Consider the following 21,707-nt stretch of genomic DNA (forward strand, 5'->3'; position numbering starts at 1 on the left):
CCGATTGTTAGTCCAACAAATGCTTTGAAGGACATCACTAACCAAACAAAAACTATTGTATGAGAGCTCAGTAATTCTTTGTTCTGTTATTCCCTTTGTGGGCATGCTCTTATAACTTGCATTCATTTTATATTTTTACTATAATTACAGGGGAACGAAATGTTCCCTGCCAACAAGGCAGCAATGGGTTCATCTATAAGTGAATGATTGTTTCAAGCCAAACTGCAAGATATAAATCCACCAGAATTTTCAATTTGTGTGTCATCCTACACAATCAGCAGCTCTGGCACACCGAACTCATTTTCCTTTGTTAGCATTGTTCTTAAACCTCAATTACCTGTTGATAACATTGAAAGCTTCTTCTGTGCCTAGGGTGCAAAGAGCATTGACAGCTGCATACGTAGGGGCCAGATGAGGGTGCTGTCCAGGTCCTCCTCCAAATCCACCACCAGGGCCCTGACAACGGGCCAAGAACTGACATACACTAAACAAAACAGAGAAGCAGTGTTTGAAGACAAATTTATAAGCATTTGATATTCTGCATTTTCCTAAATGTAGGCCAAAGCCAGATTACATAACATACAAGCCATTAAATATATATCTATTTACCTATTACATTTGCAACAATATGAGGTGGATTTCTAGTAAATATGTACAAGAAGCGAGTAGAGGTAGGAATAAGGAAGTGGATGAACTGGGTATAAATTGCACATATATAGTTAAAATGCAAGTTAAATATCAGCAGTGAGACAGATATTAAGACTCATTTGGATAGAAGTAATCTGGACATAGGAGAATCTTGTGGTATTCATGGTCAGGAAGTCTTTAGAACGAGTTTCTGCTGTGGAGTCTAAGGGAAGATTTGGTTAACGGTCAAGTTGTGACTATTTTCTGGAAGGTGACATAGTAAGTTTTCTGTTGCAGTGTTAGGGGTAACATATTCCAGATTTTACAAGAACATCTGAATGTGGAAAGTCTCATGCATATTAATCTAGCTGAAGACAGTGGAGTGGATAATAGAAGGGCCTGCTGGGAGTTTCCTTTATGGTGTGTATGAGAGTAGAAGTTAGGAATGCAAAGCTGGATGTCATCATGGAAAATGCTGTTTGATCTTCATGTTATTGCAGCAACAGGGTCCAGAATGTCTTTGAAAATCCTAAGAACATAAATTACCATATTGGGTCAGACCAAGACCTAGTATCCTGTTTCCAACAATGGCCAATCCAGGCTACAAGTACCTGGCAAGTACCCAAAAACTAAATCTATCCCATGCTACTGATGCTGGTAATAGCAGTGACTATTTTTCTAAGTCAACTTGATTAATAGCAGGTAATGGACTTCTCCTTCAAGAACTTATCCAAACCTTTTTTGAACCCAGCTGCACTAACTGCACTAACTACATCCCCTGGCAACAAATTCCAGAGTTTAATTGTGCGTTGAGTGAAAAAGAATTTTCTCCAATTAGTTTTAAATGTGCTACATGCTAACTTCATGGAGTGCCCCCTAGTCCTTCTATTATCCGAAAGAGTAAATAACAGATTTACGTTTACTCATTCTAGACCTCTCATGATATTAAGGACCTCTATCATATCCCCCATCAGCCGTCTATTCTCCAAGCTGAACAGCCCTAATCTCTTTAGTTTTTCCTCATAGGGGAGCAGTTCCATCCCCTTTATCATTTTGGTCGCCTTTCTCTGTACCTTTTCATCGCAACTATATCTTTCTTGAGATGCAGTGACCAGAATTATGCACAGCTGACCGAAGACAATAAGAACAACCGTATGGGTGTCTGTTTGGAAAATCTCTGCCGTTATGCAAACTAAGGTGAATCAATGATGGCCCGTATTGTTACTGGTGATCAGTCGTGGGTGCACCACTATCAACCAGAAGCGAAACGCGATTCCATGCAGTGGAAGCATCCACTATCACAGACACCGAGAAAGTTCAAGCTTGTGCCTTCTGCAGGAAAGGTGATGTTGACTGTGTTTTGGGACCGAGATGGGATACTCTTAACCAGTTTTCAGAAGCGTGGTGAAATCTGTTAATTCGGCTTCCTACTGTGCTACTCTATTAAAGCTTAAAGGAGCTATTCGTAGAAAATGCCCAGATCTGGAAAAAAGAGAAGTGCTGATTCTTCACGATAATGCCAGACCACACACTTTGAATGAGACTCAGACAATTGCGAACCTGCACTGGGAAGTTCTTGAACATCCACCATACAGCCTGGATTTGGCACCCAGCGATTTTCACTTGTTTGGCAAACTGAAAAGCCATCTCGGTGGTAAACATTTCGCCCGCGATGAAGAAGTGGAACAAGAGGTGAAGTGCTGGTTACGATGCCAGCCAAAAGACTTTTACGCAGAAGGTTTTGATGGACTTTTCAAACGCTGGGACAAATGTATAAATGTTCGCGGCGATTACGTTGAAAAGTAGTTGGTTTTTCCAGAAAAACTGTGACTATATTCTGTATATTTCACAGTAAATAATTCATCTTTTGCATTTAAATAAATTTCATGAATATTAATCCCATGTATGTTTGTGACTTACCCTCGTATTTTGATAGCCCACAACAGAAGTTCAACTCTGAAAATGTTTCAGCAAGCGCAAATATTTAAAATGCAATGAAAGCATTCTCTATTTTATAAACGTATATGCCTACATTTCACGTGTGGAAAAAACCATGTATGTATAAAAATCCTGATTTATATGTGGAGGCAGGTATATTTTAGAATACGCACACATACTTGAAATCATCTGTTTGCCGATACCTCCACCAGTTCACCTAGACCCTCTGGTATTTCACCCTGAACTCCCCTCCCATTCACCAGACCTCCCACCCAAAAAAACAAATGGAAAGTCTGATTTCACATGCCCAAATCAATTAGCAGGTGTAAAATTGAGTGAAGTTGTCTAGGGTATTTGTGTAAGTCTCTTATAAAATAACAGCTTCCATACGTACCTTTTGACCCCACCCCAGAATGCCTCTAAACTATCCCTTTTTTGCATCAATAAATGTGCACAGGAAACCAAAAACAGGCGTGTGCTTTTGATATTTATAAAATAGCATATATGCATTATTCATTCTGGAGGATGCCAAGATGGCAGCACTCTGAGTTCTTCTGCCAACTGGTGATTTATGTTCCTGACAAGGAAGAGAATCAGCTGAATGAGGGATTCTCCCAAAAGAAATGGGGCCAGACTCTTGGGCAGAGCCAGTCAGGATCTTTCACCTGACCAGCCACCAGTTCCTTGGGTTGAGCCCACAGCTTCTGGTGGCTAGCAGGGCTTTCCAGAAACGGTACTACATAGCAGGCTGAGTCTGGGCAGGCACAGTTCAGATGAAGTCAGAGTCCAAGCAGGTGGTCATGCAGCAAACAAGCGAGTTTAGGCCAGAGACGGTACAAGTCAGTGATGAGATCATGAATGCTAACAGGGAAGGCAAGGTGCAACAGCAGAAGGCAACCAGGCAGGAGCAGAGGACTGGTACAGGAGGCAGGGCCTGGGGCCAGAGACAGGGACTAGAAGAAAGGCAGATGAGGGAGACAAGGGCTGGAACCGATGGCTTACAGGGAGCAGAGGCCACAGGGAAGACCGGCAGGACAAGATAAGGACAAACAAGTAGGACAAGACTAGGACAACAAGTCAAGGAATATATAGACAAAGGCTAACAAGAAACTAACACAAAGCAAGTTACATAGAAAGCTAGACAACAGAGAAACAGACAACAAAGGCCTAAGCAGGCCACAAAGCAAGGCAGAGTGAGGCTAGTAGGCTCGAAGGCCACGAGGGTGAGCAAGAAAGCCAAGCAGTGGCGTACGGCGACATTCAAGGGAGGAGATTCAGTAAATGCAGAACACCACCTCCCCCCCTCACAACTATCTGGTATCATCACATTCCTTTACTTCCCCTCCTGGGCCATCTACAGAGAGTCACTGACCCAAAGCAATACAACTCCACCTGGAGTCTTGGTTTTCAATGTGGAACCAATGCAGCCAGAGCTGGTGCAAAAAGTATTAGGTGTCCTAGCAAACTTTATAACCTTGCACTATCCCCTCAAAATTAAAATTATGTATTTAGAACAGATTTTACATGAAAAAGGACATTTTTCTCAGGCAAAAATATCACTTACGAGATGTATATTGTATTTACATGCATTGCTTTGGTACCAACCAAAGTCCCTGCCAAAAAAAAGAGACACACTTGTAACCCACATAGCATTAGGCCTATTATATAATATACACTGGGTGGAGCTTAGTCCTCAAAGCCATGAGTAAACTGAATTACAATATAGTAGACCTCCCATACCAAAACAGCACTAACTGCCAGCACTCAGTTACAATTCTATCCATGAAAAGGCAACACCACAAGTTACACTAGACCCTAGAACACCTGTACACCTCATATTAGGAAAACAGACGAAACCAGGTTGCTATAGATCCATTCACAGAAATTCTGTGCTAGCAGAATATCTCATCTCGGTCACATAAACACAGACAGACCCTCAACAAATATAGCAAAATGAGACCATACATTATAAATAGAAACATGCAGAGAAAAACTGAACTGGAAACTTCAACAAGCCGGACTCTTTATCATGAAATATAAAGCATTAATCAATCATAATCGTAAATGCATATTAAAAAAGAATAAATATTTCAAAACTGATGAATAGAACATCCAATAATTAAAGACGCATATCAAAATTTTTAAAAATTTCCCACACACCAATAAAATATTTTGAAACAGCAGTTTCCTCAAACACCACTCAATAATTAAAATAAGAATAAAAAAAGAATCATCCATTCTTCATACCTGAAAACATTTCGTTTCAGTCATCCTTAAGACTGTTGTGGATTAGTTGGGGGTGGAGGTGCATACAAACTTTCTCCTCTCTCTCCTATATGCACACACTAACACGCATGTTCACTCTCACACACGCATGTTCACTCACAAGCACCCACTCTCTTGCTCACATAAATGCTCCCTTGTACACAGGCTCACTAATATACAGGTGCTCTCGCTTACACATGCTTCTTTACACAGGCTGACTGACAGACAGACAGACTCCGGCTAACACATGGTCTCTCTTATCCACTACTCCCCTCACTCAATAAGTAAAACAAAACATTTTTCTGACATTATGTTCAGGGGGGATCCAGGCAGGCTACCTGTTGCTGCTCCCCAAGGAAGGAGCACAAACTGTAACCTTGCTGTCTCTACACACACAGGTACTCCTCGCTCTCACACACACGTTATGTGAACCTCTCCCTCTTCTGCGGCTGCAGGGGAAATGCCAGTAGCCTGCAGGGCATTTTCCTTGGCCACTGGTGGCCCTGCAGAGCCTCCTCCTCTGCTGCGGGGGTTTTCCTATTGCTGGCAGGGTGTGGGACCCTCACCAGCATGCCATCGTTCTGCACCACCTATTCCTGACAGGAGTGGGAACTCCACCAGCATGCCATTGTTCTCTGCCATACTCACACATACAGGCATTCCCCTCACACAGGCACACACAGGCAGTCACTTTTTCACATACACAGACATGTCCACACACACACACACACACACACACATAGATACTGGTCTTGCAATGTTCTAAAGGGCCATTTCTATAGGTAAAGCACTCTTTTACTCACATAAGTCCCTTTGAAAATTACCCTCATTGTGCTAAAATTCTTGAAAGTGATATTTTGGGGGTATCTTGTACAGAAAATATGAATAAAACCATTCTCAGCCAAAGGTTGCTGCTAAGAAAATCTTTGTTAATATGCATCACCATTTCCATTCTCTTCCCTTAAGAACTAAAGCTGCACACACACATACACATTGTTATTTCCATAGGCATCACAAGACCCACTAAACAACTATGCCGTAGAAACAAGAATGCTATATCATTGTTGAAATTTAATGAATGAAACAATGTGCTTTTTTGTTAAGAAATGCAGCAGTGCCATGCCTGTGTAAACCATTTAAAACATATTCCTTTTATACCAAGTAGGATTCCTCTTGAAAGTTTTTTTTAGTTTTACTAATAAAAAGCACTCATTTTGAAATGTTTCTGTATAGATTTCTTTTACCGCAAACAAAAACAATGCCATTAGCTGGAGGACCCTAAAAATATAGGGCTCAAAAAAATAAATTCCAACAGGAATATTTTTCCTTTACAATATTAAGAAACAGTATTAGATGTATTCCAGTGTTGATAATGAATTCAAACCAAAAACAGAGAAAATGTATTGTATGAATTGAGCACAACATTATTCAATTTCCACAGATTTGTCTGCAATATTTTTTCTGCAGCTTCCGTGCTCATTTAAAATTTATGTTGAATTCTCTTGTCTTTGGCACTTTGCTAGTGTTTATACTGGATTCGCTCCAGGAAACCTTTTCTTCCTGACAATATAAGACACCAAGATCTCAAGCATGACTTGGTAGAGGGCAGAGACTAAAAGGATCTTGATCTTTGTAGATTTCATATACAATTATTTTCTTCTTTTTTAATTTTATATCTCTGGAAAGTTTTACAACTAATAGACAAGAAACATGCAATTCTCTCTTAGATAATCGTATCTACAGTGGTCAAAACCCCACATACATGCAGGAACTCATGTCTATAATATAATCTGGAAGGTGTATCACAATGTAATAAAACAAGGCAACAGACAAAATTAGGAGAAAAAAAAACCTTCACAGTGATTCTACATAATTACCTCCAAGGGATTCCATATAACCCATCCGAGGGATTACAATGTATCAGAAGCACCAACTGCTCTTTCTTTTGTAAGTTTTTCCTCCAACTGTGCCAATTCAAAAAAAAAAAAAATTATATATATATATATCCCAATTTAGCAGGAAACTTTACACAAATAAATCAGCTCCCAAGGTAGTCAAGCACTGTCAATAGCTTAAAAAGGATCTCCGTTTGTCTTGACTACATCTACTCAAATCAGGAAACATTCCAACCTTTTGGCCCAAAAGTTGAAAATCTCTGTTATGAAAGAAAAGCCGCAAGTCCCAATCCCTATTTGGTTCCAAATCAAACATCACTAGAAGAGTCACCCTTATAGCTTGAATCGGCAGCAAGGTTTCCAGTACTGCTGTCAAGTCCAAACTAGCCAATATTATCCACTAGACTTCCCTTCTCATTCATATTCTTCTTATAGAATGGAAGATAAAAGACTTGAAATACTATCAGAAAAGCCTCCACGGGATATTTCAACAAAGTACTTTTTCAACATTTGAAGTAGTGACAAGGTAGCACTTTTAGGAAAATTAGTAAAACCACAAAATTCTTATTCTATTTTCCAGCAGTTCAGCCTTGTTAAGAGCCTGGTTGTCCCCTAATGAGAACTGCATTAGTAGCCCAGAGAATGGAGACATTATTCTCACACTTCTGGAGACAAGAATCATAGACCACAAAACCATCATAAACTTAAAATTTAGCAGAGGTTCCAGCCAAGTGCTCACAAAGCTGAGTCACACAACCTACAAGGGATGATTATATACAGGAGGCTAGTGCCTAAACTCCTCCCCCAATGACATTTTGTGAAGGTCTGGATAATGGGAGAGCTCAAGATTTGACTGGGGTAGGAACAGGACAAATATTCAAAGGGGGCTAATACTGTTGGATCTCTCTCACACACAGCCTGAATGCCCAATCCTACCTTATCCATATTCTCCCCTTTATCCATTTGTGCTATAATGGGCAGAATCTGAAGCAGTGTCTGGCTGGTGCCTTATACATCTTCTGGCGTGTTGCTCAGTCCTGCTGCAATCAGAGGGTCTGGTTGATTCTTCGCTGGATATCTCATATATGGCGGCAGAGGGAGAGATTTTCCCCTCTGAGCTCAAGGATGCCGCAGGACTTTTTGAACCACGCTCCACTGTCTCTCTTGGTTCTCACTCAGCTCTCCCGAGGCACCAACCAATGCTGCCCGACGTATAAAGAAATCAACAGGAACAACAACTGGGGAAGAAACAACTGGGCAGGTATGGTTTTTCCCCTTCCTCATAGCCTCAATGTCCAATTCCCAAAACTGTTCATGTCACTCAGAGATCCACTGTGAAGATATTCTGTCAGCCATCTTGGTTCTGCCCCTTTATACAATTTTTTTTTTTTTTTTTTTTTAAAGACTCACATACTCATAAGCTGCAGAATAAGACAGATATCTCTATCTTAGCAAATGAATGTAGACTAAAGTGAGAGTCTGCATATATTTAAGAATGGAAGACTAAATAAAGATATATATCCTATACATTTGCAGACTTGAGTTTTTAGTAACATAGTAGATGGTGAGAAAAAGACTATCCGGCCCATCCAGTCTGCCCAACTATTTTGTCTAAACCAGCAAGGATATCTCTCAGTTGCCGAACACCAGCAAAATATCTCTCCTTATCCATGACAGTATTTTTTTTTTTACTTCCTCCTCTATCTACCAAGCTGGTGGAGTACAAACATACAAGATTCTCACTTCATTCTCTCCAGCACCTCATCTCTCTCTAATAATCTAAAGAGTCATCAATAATAGACTAATCTGATTTCTGACAAGTATTTGCCCTCCAAGGTCTCCTGTATAGCCTGCCAGACTGACCCAGCTATGTGAATGCCTGTGTTTGCACTAGGATGTCTAGTTATTACAGTAGTCTACTAGACAAACCAAGCTGCTAGTTGATTCTACCATCTCAGGCTGCCAGACAAACTCAGTCACATGGTTGTCTGAGTTCCTACTAGGACATCTATTTCATATTAGCTACTTTGCCATTCATTCTGGCAGCCCAATCAGTTATTGTTGAATATGCACCATAACCACTTAAACATGTGCAACTAAGTCATGTTTTCTCCTTGTTTCACTTTCAGCAACCAAAAATCCTCTGTACTTATCCTAGGTCTTCCATCATTTGCTTGTTCTGGGTTTATTTTTTTATCTTACTGGTTTTTTTTTGTTTTTTTTACCAGCAGCACAACAAGTATGTTTTTCTCTCATTGTTTAAAAGGAAAAATACATTATAGCATGGGGCGCCTTGTTGCAGTCAAATTCTAACTGGCCTAAGATGTCATCTACTGATGCTAAAACCCTACTTTCAGTTGAGAGCACGACACAGTTAGGCACAGTTTTCTGAAATAAAGTTATGGAGGAAAGCACAGGATTAAATACAATCCAGAAATATGAATTTCCATCTCACCATCACAGATGGCCACTCAAGAATAGTAATAAGTAATACTGGTAAGGAAGTATGGGAAGCTTGCATTGTAATCACATGTGCTATACATCCCCTATACAGAAAACTGGAGACCCTGGCCCACTACTACTGGAAATCCAGCACTAAAATCATAAGTCTTGGGGGGTAACTGCACAAACTACCTTTAAGAGAAACTTGGGGACAACCTGCATGGTGCAGTAGGTATTACCATAAGAAGCTTGCTGGGTAGAATGGATGAACAATTAGGTCCTTTTCTCCTGTCATTACTGTTACTCTAACAAGCCCACTGGAGAGCAACAGCTGGAGCACAAAACGCAGATTATACTCTATGCACTGAAGCAGGTATCCAATATGTTTCAGATAATTTAACAGCAAAACTCAGTCCCTTTGCTCTTGACCATATTTTTGGGACACCACAAAAAATGTATTTAGAAGATTTATTGGATTACAATCCAGTATAATAAAAAACAGATTTTGTCTCTCACATTAAAAGACAGAGTGTCACCCCAAGCAAAAAATGCCAAAACATTGCTTACAATATCAAACAAACCAGAGACAAGGTATACAAAAAAAATGTCAAAGTACCAACATTCACCTCTAAAGTTTTAGAAAAGGAGGTATCAGAGTGAGATGCTGTTGTCAGAACTTGAGCAGCATGTCCAGATAAGTTTCATGTCCAATTTTGTCTCATGATGCAGTCCTGTAGGGAATTTGGTTCTGAAATTTGAGGACTCACTTATTTGGGAATATTTGTTCTGAAGTTTGAGGGGGTCTATTTTTGATTGCTAGATATGTATAGGGGGGGGGAAAAAAAAAAACCTCGTAAAAATAGCATTGTTTTGGAAGTAAGAGAGAAGACCATAGGTGGTCATTAAAAACCATACATAAAAATGTAAAAGAGAAGTGTTAGTGCACTGGAATGATTATTTTTTGTATACCATGTCTCTGGTTTAGTGTACAATTAAACAAACCAATCTAAAAGGTGAATTTTAAAAGCTCGGTGCATGCATTAATTAGGGGATGAACAAAGAAGTCTGGCTTATGCGCACCCACCATATATTTTTTTAAAAAACACCCAGATATGCGCGTAAATGCCGTAGAGCACACATCTCAAAACTTTTCAAAAAAGGGGTGGACATGGACTGGGCTTGTCGGGGCCTGGTCAAGAGAGACGCACGCGTAAAAATACATATGCACCCTGCTATGTGCTGAGGTCCCCTGCTGCATAACTTTACTTCTGAAATGAATGAGGTATGAGTTAAAATAAAAGCATCAAGCCATTTCAGAGGGGTTTAAAGGGTCGGGGTAACTGGGGGGGGGGGGGGGGGTATAGGTTATAAAACCAGGGGCGGTTGGAGGACCTAGCTGTTAAGCGAACTGGTAAACTAAATTCCCCCCGACATGCGCGGTAGAAGTGGGATTTGCGCGCCCACAAGTGTCCACTTAAAATTTGGTGCATATGTGCGCGTGGCCAAGCTATTCTATAACATGCACAGTTGCGCACATATATGTGCGCATGTTATAAAATAGCTGCATCCCTGGCCACGGACCGATGCACGCACACAAATGCGCACCCGCGCGCCTGTTTGAAAGTTACCATCTAAGTCTCTTGCCAGCCAATCAGCTTTTGAACTGATTGCCAACCAACCGAGCAACTACACACTTGCTAGCCAGCAGCTCGCAACCTCAGTTTCGTTTCTCTTCCAAGTTGCTAAAAGGAGCTTCACACATATAAACAGGGGAATTTAAGCTGGCAAGGGGCTGTTAACCCATTCTGCTAAGGGGGATGACTGAGGCTTGTGAGGAACAAAAAGAAAGGTGGATCAAGCAAGGGAAGGAGAGAAAGAACAGAGGCCTGAGCAGCAGAAGGGGGAAAGAAAGGACTGGGAATTAAGCAGCCACATAAGACACATAAAAAATGTAAAGAATACCTTTGAAAATTGTGTACACGCCATGAACTACACCTTTTCAAATCATGAAGGGAATGCTATTACACTGTGAAATCTTCAAACTCTCAAATCCTGTCATTCTTCTAATATTTTATAAAGTCCCAAAGTAAATATTCTTAAAAAAGGACTACTTACAAAAGCTCACTGAATGTCATATTCATTTCATGCAGCTTCTCTTTTCAGAAAATAATAAAAAGGAGATTTTTTTTGCTATGTGTTATATGTGGCGAATTACAACTGGCTCTTACCAACCTATCAAGAACTCCTTCAGACCATCCTGAAAATGCAAAATCCATTTCTGAAGAAATAGAGCAAAACAGCGGCCAAAAGCTTCCGAACATAGTAATCTGATGAAAGTGCTGATGTGTCAACTTATGTCATGAAAAAGTAGCTTTCTTGCCAAGATCTCCAGAGTATCATTCAGCAGAAGCCCAGATATTATACACATGTAATTTAATATTTGTCTTAAGAAAGCTTATCTCTTGTACAAGCATTAAGAAAAATATTTGTTTTTCTTTTAAAGGTCAAATTTTTATTCTAGCATCTCTAAAGCTCAATGGTGCTGAAAGCCCCATCTAAATGAAAAGCGGTCTCTTCCCAAGCTTTTATCAGGTGAATATAAAGTGCTAGGAAAGCAGAGCTGTTATTACAGAAACTTTGCAGTCTGAAAATACTGACTTCATCTCCAGTTTGGCCAGTTCATGCAACTGTATAATGAAGCTCTGGGAAACTAGCAGCATGCCAAAAACCGCAACAATCACTGGCCACAAGGCTGGCAAATGGTGGCAGAGAATTAAAAAGAAAAAAAAGCAAAATTTCAATATAGTTCAAAGTTGGCTTTGAACACTCAGGTCTACAGTGCTGTATACCCTTCTTAGGTAATTAATTTAAATAAGTCATTTTTGGTTATCTTCCTGGTTTCTCTGCTAGCTTAATGCACGGATCAGATTAAAGCATGCAGGTACTGAAATATCGTACAAGAGGAGACAAAAATACCAGGAGGGAAGAAAAGAAGAAGAAAAAAAAAAACCCAAAAAACTATCCCCACCTGCAATATGAAAAAGGAAAAAAAATATTGCCTCTTAATTATTGCTGTCTTTTCTGGATTCAGATCCCTGTCTATTGGGGTCAGTCAGGCCTGACTGTGCCACAATGCTGGAGAGGAAGAGAGGGAAGACAGCTCATGCCACCGAGTATGCCCTTCAAAGAACGTCCCTCCAGTCCTCTGACCAGCCAGGGATACCAGTGCTGCCCAGGGATGTCATCTGAGACTGAGGAGTAGCAGCAGAGACTGCAGGGGGGAAAAAGGGATTTTAAAAAAGTATATACACATTACTAAATGGCATTATATGGTATGGTATTATTGTGTTAAATTAAAAAAATCTGCTACAGTTTAAAAATTCAGATCCCCTGGTATAAATTCAGTGCATCTAATTAAGTAAAATGATGTGGTGAGAAGAATATATAAAGTTATGGACTGGGGGAAAAAAATCCTAAGCTTTTCCTCCCACTCAATTTCCTCTCCATTAGTAATAGCCCTACTCACAAAACCAAATTACGACGCTGTCCTTTTAAGTTCCTGCTTCTCAAGTCAGCTGGCACTGGGAGTACTGAGGCCTAGGAGTACTGGGGCAAAAAAAGACCACACCACCACAGCAGGTTGTGAATGACCAGAGCTGAAACACATCCTTCTGTCCCAGGAAACTGCTGAGCTGTGAAACCTTTAACGAAGTGGATGGCTCGAGGGAAAGCAGCCTGCAGGTTGTGAATTCAAAAGTTACATGTTGCAAAAATGTTGTTACTCCTTATGATAAACCGCCGCTTAAATAAGGACCAGGACAACCAGTCCACAGCTATCAGGAGTGACAGGAACATGCTGTATCTCTGAAACTATTTGAAGTCCTCTGAAGAAAAACAGCTCGGTACCTGGCTGCCAGTCAGGTACCAAACACAAAAGGAGATGCATTTGGGGGTCGTTTTTGAATAGTACTCTGGTAACACCTTTATTCAGAAAAAAAAAAAAAGTTAAAGAAAAGAGAGAAGTCTGGAGTGCATAGAAAATAGAATATTTCAGGGTAGAAGGAACCTTTTGACCAAGAGGGGTTTGCGGTTTCTCTTAACTATTTTGTAACTCTAACTATTCCTCTTGGCTAGATATATCTGGCAGATACTCTTAAAAACTCAACAATTAGAGCTCAGACTAGATAAAAATTGTATTCTGTCAATGCTTCTTTAGAGTCCGGAGTAGTTCTGGAGGACTGGAACAGGGCAGATGTGGTTCCTATTCATAGAAGAGGACATAAGGAGTAGTCTGGGAACTACAGGCCAGTTAGTTTGCTCATCACAGAGGTCAGACTAATGGAATTGCTGCTAATACAGAGCAGTTTTTGGAATCCAATGGATTGCAAGATCTGAGGCAGCACAGTCTTACCAGAGGTAAATCTTGCCAGACGAAGCTGATCAATTTCTTTGATTGGGTGACCAGAGAGTTGGACAAGGGAGAGTGCTGGACATAGTGTACTTTGATTTCAGCAAGGCCTTTGACCCAGTTCCACACAGAAAACAAATAAATTGTGGTGTGGTATGGATCCTAGAGCGACTGACTGGGTTAGAAACTGGCTGAGTGGAAGGTGACAAAGGGTAGTGGTAAATGGAATTTTCTCTGAGGAGGGAGTTATTTTGTGATGCACCTCAGGGATCGGTCCTTGGACCAGTTCTTTCAAACATTTTTCTGAGTGACATAACGGAAGGGTTGTCTGGAAAGGTTTGTCTTTTTGCCGGTGACACCAAAATCTGTAAGAGTAGACAGCCAGGAAGGAATGGAAAACATGAGGAGGGATCTAGCAAAGCTTGAGGAATGGTCTAAGGTCTGACAACTAAGATTTAATGCTAAAAAATGCAGAGTAATGCATTTAGGTTGCAAAAACAAGGGAAAGGTACAGTATTGGAGGTGAAATTCTTCTAAGAGCAAAGGAAGGGCGGGATCTGGAGGTAATTGCATCTGATGATCTTAAGATGGCCAAACAGGTGGATAAAGCAACAACAAAAGCCAGAAAGATTCTTGGCTGCATAGGAACTGGAATGGTCAGTCGAAAAAAGAAGGTAATATAGTCCTTGTACAGGTCCCTAATGAGACCTCACTTGGAATACTGTGTATAAATCTGCAATCCACAATTTCAAAAGAATATAAAACAGAAAGAAGTCAGTCCAGAGGGTGGCTACTAAAGTGGTCAGTGGTCTTTGATCTAAAGCATATGGGGATAGGCTTAGAGCAGCAATTGTCAACCAGCGTGTTGCAACACATCACTGTGTCGCAAAGCACAAGCTGGTGCGTCGCTGCCTCCGCTTCACAATACAGAGCTTCCTGGTCTCCTGCTGATTTGGCTAATCTTCTCTCCCCCTCCTCTGCTCCAGCAGAATGCAGAGATCGCCTCCTCTGCCCGGGCTGTCAGCGTTTTCAAGCCCTGACAGAACATAGCAACAGAGCCGATTGCAGCAGGAAGCAGCCATCTAGAAAGAACATGTGGGGCGTGCGGGTGGTACAGCCTCCTTATCGGCACAGCCCGGAAGAGGAAGTGAGCTGGACCCGCGCAGGAACAAGAGAAGGAGCAGTGCGAGCTAAATTTGAAGAGACACAGCGTCAGCCCCTGCGGCCCCAAGAAAGAGAACAAGTCCCCTTGGCCACAGGGGCTGAAGGAGGACAGGCTGAAGCTTCAAGCTGCTGCTGCCGCTTGTGTTTCCAGGAGGAGAGAAACAGCATGTGTGTGTGTGTGCTTGTGGGAGACTAAGCACATGAGAATGAGAGACAGCCTGTGTGAGACTGAGCCTATGAGAGTGTTTGCCTGTGTGAGGCTGAGCATAAGTAAGAGACAGCCTGTATGAGACTGAGCATGTGCGAGTGAAGAGAGCCTGTGGGTGTGTGTCTGTGTGAGGCTAATCATGTGAATGCGAGAGACAACCTGCATTTGTATGTGTTTTTGTGTGCATGCAAGACTGAGCAAAAGCAAATGAGAGACAGCCTGGTGTGTGTGTGTGTAAAACTGAGCATGAGAGAGTGAGGGAGTCAGTACATGCACATATGATACAAGACCACCCCTCTTCTCCTCTTGCTAATCCAAGACAATTTCAGGGCACTGTGAAATCAAAATGTTCCCAGGTATGGAGAGAGCTGGGGATTTGTTTTTTTAATCCCTATTAGTTTTAATTATTGGATGTTTGTGTCTGCTGTTCTGAAATGTTTTATTGGTGTTTGGAACATTTTATGTTATTCTGTTCTTCAGCTGTTTATGAAATATGTATTTTATTAGTATGATTTTATTAATATATATATATATATATAGTATATATATATATATATATATATATATATATATATATATATATATCTATATATATATATATATATATATATATATATATATATATATATATATATATATTTTTATTTATTTTTTTTTTTAAATTAGGAATGGTGATTCTGTTCTTCCATTGTTGTACTGTTGTGGTTTCCATTAAAGTTTTTGTCTATTTCCAGTCATACTTGGAGTATGCTCTTTTTATTCTGTATTTGGTGAGGGTCTGTCTGTATTCTGCATGTATGACAGAGGTGAGGTAGTCTGCCAGTGTATAGTTTTTGTGTAGAGATCTACAGCAGCCTGGCTTGTTCTATTTTCCTAATATGAGGTGTATTGGTATTTTAGGGCCCGGTGTAATATTAGCACTTCTACCTTTTCATAAGTAGGGTTGTTGCTTTTTGCGTGCTGGCACTTAGTTTTGTTTTAGTATGGAGGTTTTACTGTATTGTTACAATTCTTTTACTCGCGACTTTCTGAGTGCTAAGCCCACACTGATCATGTTACAATAAGCCTAATGCCATATGGGTTCCAAGAGTCTTTTTTTTTTTTTTTTTAACTTTTTTGCAGGGTTTTCTGGTTGGCACCACAACAGTGCATGTAAATATAATATACATGTTGTAAGTGATTTTTTTTTTTACCTCACTGTACTTTTGCATGATTTTTAATTGTGTGGGGAGGGAGAGTGCGCAAGGCTGTACAGTTCACCGAACGAGCCCAGTAGGACACAGCTCTTGTCCTCCATTCCTGCCAGAGCCCAGCAAGAAATGGCAATCCTCTATCTTCTGGGCTAGTGATAACTGATCTGGACCCGAGAGTGACAGCAGAAAAAAAAAAAAAGGTTGGTGGCCCCACCGGCGACAGCGAAAGCAGCTTGTACAAAAATGTATTTCTGTTCAGAGAGCATACTCTTATCTTTCCCTTGTGTCATTCTTAACAATAAAAGTAGTATTGATGCTTTTTTTTTTTTTTTTGTTTAGCTCTGGATTGTTGTGAGTGGTCTGTCACACAAGTGAGCACTGTCCATCAGATGTGTCACAACGGGTAAAAGTTTGAGAACCAGTGCCCTAGAGGAAAAGCGAGAGATATGATAGAGATATTAAAATCTCAAAGGTGCCCATGCACAGGAGATGAGCCTTTTTTTTCAATGGAAAGGAGGCTCTAGAACCAGGGGTCATGAAATGAGGTTGAAAGGGGATAGACTCAGGAGTAATCTTAGGAAATATTTCTTTACAGAGAGGGTGGTGGATGTGTGAAAAGTCTCCCTGTGGAAGTGGTGGAGAAAAAAACCAAAAACAAAACAAAACACAGTATCTGAATTCAAGAAAGCATGGGATAAATACAGGGGGATCTGTAAGGAAGCAATAAGAATTATAATACTAAATTAATTGGACGGATGGGCAGACTGAATGGGCCATATGGTATTTTTCTGCTATCATGTTTCTATGGTTTTACAGTATGTTTCTATATGGAAACCTTTTGGTTATTATGGGGAGAAAGGAAATTGTGTTTGTTTTTAATCTCAGGGGTGCTTGAAGGGTGAAGAGTAATGAATAGGTATGGTACAGCATTATGATCTCATTCACTGAAATATTAAGGATTTTGAACACTGTAATGCTGTGAAACACTATTAAAATGAAGCCTCCCCAAAATCCCCCTGTGTTCATTTGCTATTTCCATAAACCATAATAAATTAAAAATATAGACCGTGACTTACTCAGAAGCTACAGACTCCGGGACAGGCTCATCCAACAGCTCCAGGCTGTGCAGGATCCAATAGCATAGCCAGGGACGGCTAGCATCTAGACACTAGAAAGAGAGAGATAATGCCCACATGTCACTTCAACTCACAATGCCATGTTTGTCACATTTCAGCTGTTGGGACAGTGAGGGGCCAATTTTCAAAGATCATAGGCGCCTAACATTTGGAGGTAGGCTCCGAAATTGGCCCTTCTGAAAATTTAGTAGGGCTGCATTTCTAAATTTAGGCTCCTAGTTTTTCTAGTGGAGGCAGAGTTATGGTAGGGAACCAAATGTAGTTTAGCACTGATTTTCATAACTTAGGCACCTAATTTAGGAGTTCAGCTTTTCAGGGTTTTTTTTTTTGTTTTTTTTTTATATATATCAGCCCCTGAAGGCTTTTGTTGAAAAAGCTGGTGATCTAAGTTATTTTAGACTTAAGAACCTACAATATGGTTAGAATGAAACCAGATCTGGTCTGGAATAGAAAATCGTGGAAGAAGGGAAAAACATTTTAGTTTATATTGTTTAAACTCTGCTTGCAACAAAGAACGTCTGTCAGTTTGTTATGTCCATTATTCCACGCTCCCATTAAGTACAAAGAGAGGCTCCTGCAATGGCACCATAAATTTTAATACGTGCTCCAGATTCCAGTGATGGCAACAAAACAGATGACTATAACAGTGCATGTTCAATGCTGAGGTAACTTTTCCAAACACCACAGAAGAGAAGATAGCCCTCTCTATTATTCTCTTATTTGGCACTTTTTAAACAATACAAAAAATGTACCCAAGTTCACTTGGTAGCCCATTTAAATAATGATCTCCAAATACTTGCCCCATAAATAAATGCCATAAACGTGTACTTTCCAAACCCATCCTGGTGATTCCATAGATGTTTTCAGGACATCTCTCATGAATAAGCATGAGATAAATGTACATATTTGGAAGACCTATTATACACAAATCTCATGCACATTCGTTGCGCGTACACTGAAAACCCAGCTGTCCGTAGGGTCACCAGGACAGGTTTGGGGACCACCGCCATAAGCCACTGGATAGCAGTTAAAAAAAAAATTAGTTTTCCAGTGATCCATGGCACTCACTGCTGGAATAAGTCATTCCGTTCTCTGTTTAGACACACAGTCTATTTGGCACCAAAAGAGAGTGAGGAGGTATGAACATAAGAACATAAAAAAAAAAATAAAAAAAGCCATACTGGGTCAAGCCAAAGATCCATGAAGCCCAGCATCCTGTCTCCAACAGTGGCCAATGCAGGTCACAAGTACCAGTAGAATCCCAAAGAATAGATCCAATCCTTCTTGCACATAACCAGGGATAATACGTGGTTTTCCCAAATCTACATGGCTAATAGTGGTTTATGGCAAAGTATCATTTAGCAAAGAAATGCAAATTTGAGCATTTGGAGTGCAAAATTCCAAGGGAGTAGTACATAAGGGTGAGAGATTCTGCAAACAGGAAATAGATCTTGGAGTGATCATATCAAATGATCTCATGACAGTGAAATAATGCAACAAGGTGGTGGCCAGAGTTAAAGGAATGCTGGGTGTGTAAGGAAAGGCATAACCAGTAGAAAATAGGGAAGTGATATTGCCTCTGTAGGGGTCAGTAATGTGACCTCATCTGGAGTACTGTGTCCTGTTCTGGAGGCCGTACTACTGTATGGATATAGACAGTAGAAGTGGCCCAGAGAAGGGCTGCTAAAATGGTTCAAGGACTACACAAAAAAAAAAAACTAAGATATTTTTATACTAGAACAACCAGTCTCAAAAATAAGGCCTTTCCGCCCAGCCACTGCTGTTTCCAGGGCTCTGCACTGCATTGTGAATTTGGGCTGTGCAGTGCCCATGTTCCCATACTATTTCACAAGAAAATGAGTTGCATGGGAATACAATCACTATGTGGTTGAAAATCACACAGCTGTGCATTACCATAGAAGCAGCAGCAGTTTGCAGAGAGCTGCTCAGTGCGATTAGTGAGGGAGGAGGGAAGTAGGATGGGTCCTGACCCAGCAGGAGAGCTAAGCAACAGATCAGGAAGGGAGGTATGCTTCTCTGTTCTTCTCCCACCAGCACTATTAGCTGTTTGACTTTTTTTTTTTTTTTTTTAAATCCATCTCACAAAAGCTACTCTGATAGAAAATTGCCTTCTGCATAAAACTTTTCTACTTCCTCACCAACCTTTTCCCCCTTCTCTTCCCCCTCCCCACTCAGAAAGCACTTCCCTTCTTTCTTCCCTCACCCCACATCTGCCCTCTTTCCACCCCTCCTTGTATCTCCCTCTCTCCCCTCCTTCCCCCCACTATAGTATTTACTCTCCTTTTCCACCCTCTTTCACCACCAGGTATCTGCCATCTTTCTGCCACACTCTAGCAGGCATCACCCCTCTCTCCCCACTACCCCGGCGGGTGGCATTTTCTTTCTCTTCCCCTCTCCTCGCTTTTCCTTCCTCCCAAGCAGTTTGCAGCTCCCGTCTCTCTCTTGCCCCCTCCCCACAGCAAGTTTCAGCTTCTGTCTGGCTTTTGTTTTCGCTCCAGGCTCCTCTTCTGGCAGGACAGCTTTGCATTTTATTTGCGACAATGGCTGCTCTTTTGGCTTCTCCTCTGGCAACGATGCTTTAGCACACATTTGCTGCTTTCTTTGGCTCTGGTGCAGCTTCTCCTTTGTGTGTTCCTTCATGAGGCCTTAGGAGGTTCTTACTCTTTCCTTTACTATTTTTATTAGCTATATCTTTAACTAGTTTACTGTTAGAACCTTCCACGATGCCTACTTTTGCATCTATACCTCAAACTCACTCAATTCCATTTTGTTTAAGGAAAGATATTTGAAATCTGGGGATGTGAAGGTTAGAGCCAACTCCCATTCAAAGGCCCAACATTTTACATAAAATAGTCTCATCTTTCAAGTGAGTTTATTCTCTCTCAGTTCATCCATCTCATTTCCCAATGTTTTTTCCTGAATCCTATGTAAGTACCTAAGATTTGCATCCTTTGGAATGGTACCAAGTTGAACTTTGGAATACTGACCAGTCATCCCAGGGACTGGAGAAAGTAGATGGTTATTCTGAGGGCCTTGAGAACACCTTCTGGAGAAAGGCAAGTCATCAATTGTTCAAGTATGGGAACGCAGAGACTCCCTGCCAGCGAAGCTGAGCTGCTACCACTGCAAGTCACTTTGTGAACATTCTCAAAGCTCCCAAGAGGCCAAATGGAAGCCCTTTGCACTTATAGTGCATGTTCTCTACCATGAGGAACGTCTAGTGGGTAGGATGAATGTGAATTTGCACACAAGTGCCTTTCAGATGTAAAGCACATATCCAAGGTGTAGGATTATCTGCAAGTGCTTGATTCCATGGCAACGACACTAGACTTAGAACCATGGGTGAGAACTCATCGAACTTCCCTGTCAAGGTGGTGTCCAAAGTGTCAAGAGTACTCGTTGAGGCTTCCACTTCTGCAGGATGTCAGGGCCAGTCTGTATTTGTACTACTAAAAGAAAATCTGGTGGAGGAGCTACATTGTTTTCATTATATTCTCATTCCCTTTTTCTTGTATTTCTTGTGTCTTTCAATAAAGAGAACTCTTAATATGTGCTTTGTTAAATACCAGTTCTATTAATAGTAGATTTCCTCTTATCAGAATGCCAGCCTATACATTACATATTCTTTTTATTACAGAAATATGGCAAAAACTAAAGGAACTGTTAGTTTCTACTAGTATCTCTACAGAATATCTTTTTCTACACTTTAACAACAATATCTACTTGTATAATCAGGATCTACTTGTATTGCCAGGATCTTATTAGCCCTATCAATTAATGTTCCATCAGAAGCACTCATTTCTTCTTGTTAAGTGAATTTAGTCTTTACGCAGATGAACTACATAACCAATTGAAGAAAAAAAAAAATGTTCAGCCATGTCTGACTTGCAATCATCCCAGTAGATTCATCAACCTATACATAGGGAGGGCCATACCTTAGATTTAATTTTCTCTTCTGAAATTGTAAAAATACCATGACCCTCTATTAAATTAACTTCCTTTGTCAGGGTAGATTATAGAATGATTGAATTCAATATACTGCAATGCTTCTTGTTCAGATCTGTCAGAACTCAGATTCCAATTAGAAGAACAAAAAATCTGGACCATCTGAAATTAGCCCAAAAACATGTTTTCCCACAAAACTTTATTGATCAAACCTTTGATAAGACTAACATGGAAAAGGTAGTAAAAGAAACCTATCATCAAGGTGTCCCCTTGCCTTATTCACAGCGAACTAAAGGATAGAGCCTGGTTCCACACTGGACTTTGAATTAAAAAAAAACAAAAATGAGACACAATTAGAGCAGAAGTTGCATAAAAATAAAACCAGAAAATGAAAGTGTACATAAAAATAGTATTAGTCGCTAGTGTGTTAATAGGGCTTACTTTAAGTACTTAACGAGGCTGATA

At 40.5% G+C, this 21,707-nt stretch overlaps 1 protein-coding gene across 2 annotated transcripts in view; it reads right to left on the minus strand.

The window, feature by feature from the left end:
- Positions 1–21,707, minus strand: part of LOC115090145 (protein farnesyltransferase subunit beta-like) — a 165,315-nt gene that overhangs the window by 58,804 nt on the left and 84,804 nt on the right. The window contains exons 4-6 of one of the 2 annotated variants that reach the window (XM_029598892.1): positions 17,217–17,308; positions 6,708–6,794; positions 338–484 (exon numbers count right to left, since the gene is read on the minus strand). In XM_029598892.1, the coding sequence (XP_029454752.1) occupies positions 338–484; positions 6,708–6,794; positions 17,217–17,308 (326 nt within the window). The remainder of the gene's footprint in view (positions 1–337; positions 485–6,707; positions 6,795–17,216; positions 17,309–21,707) is intronic. The other variant, XM_029598893.1, reaches the window with a different exon arrangement.

The sequence above is a fragment of the Rhinatrema bivittatum genome, chromosome 4 (assembly GCF_901001135.1).
Source record: "Rhinatrema bivittatum chromosome 4, aRhiBiv1.1, whole genome shotgun sequence".
NCBI classification, from domain to species: Eukaryota; Metazoa; Chordata; class Amphibia; order Gymnophiona; family Rhinatrematidae; genus Rhinatrema; species Rhinatrema bivittatum.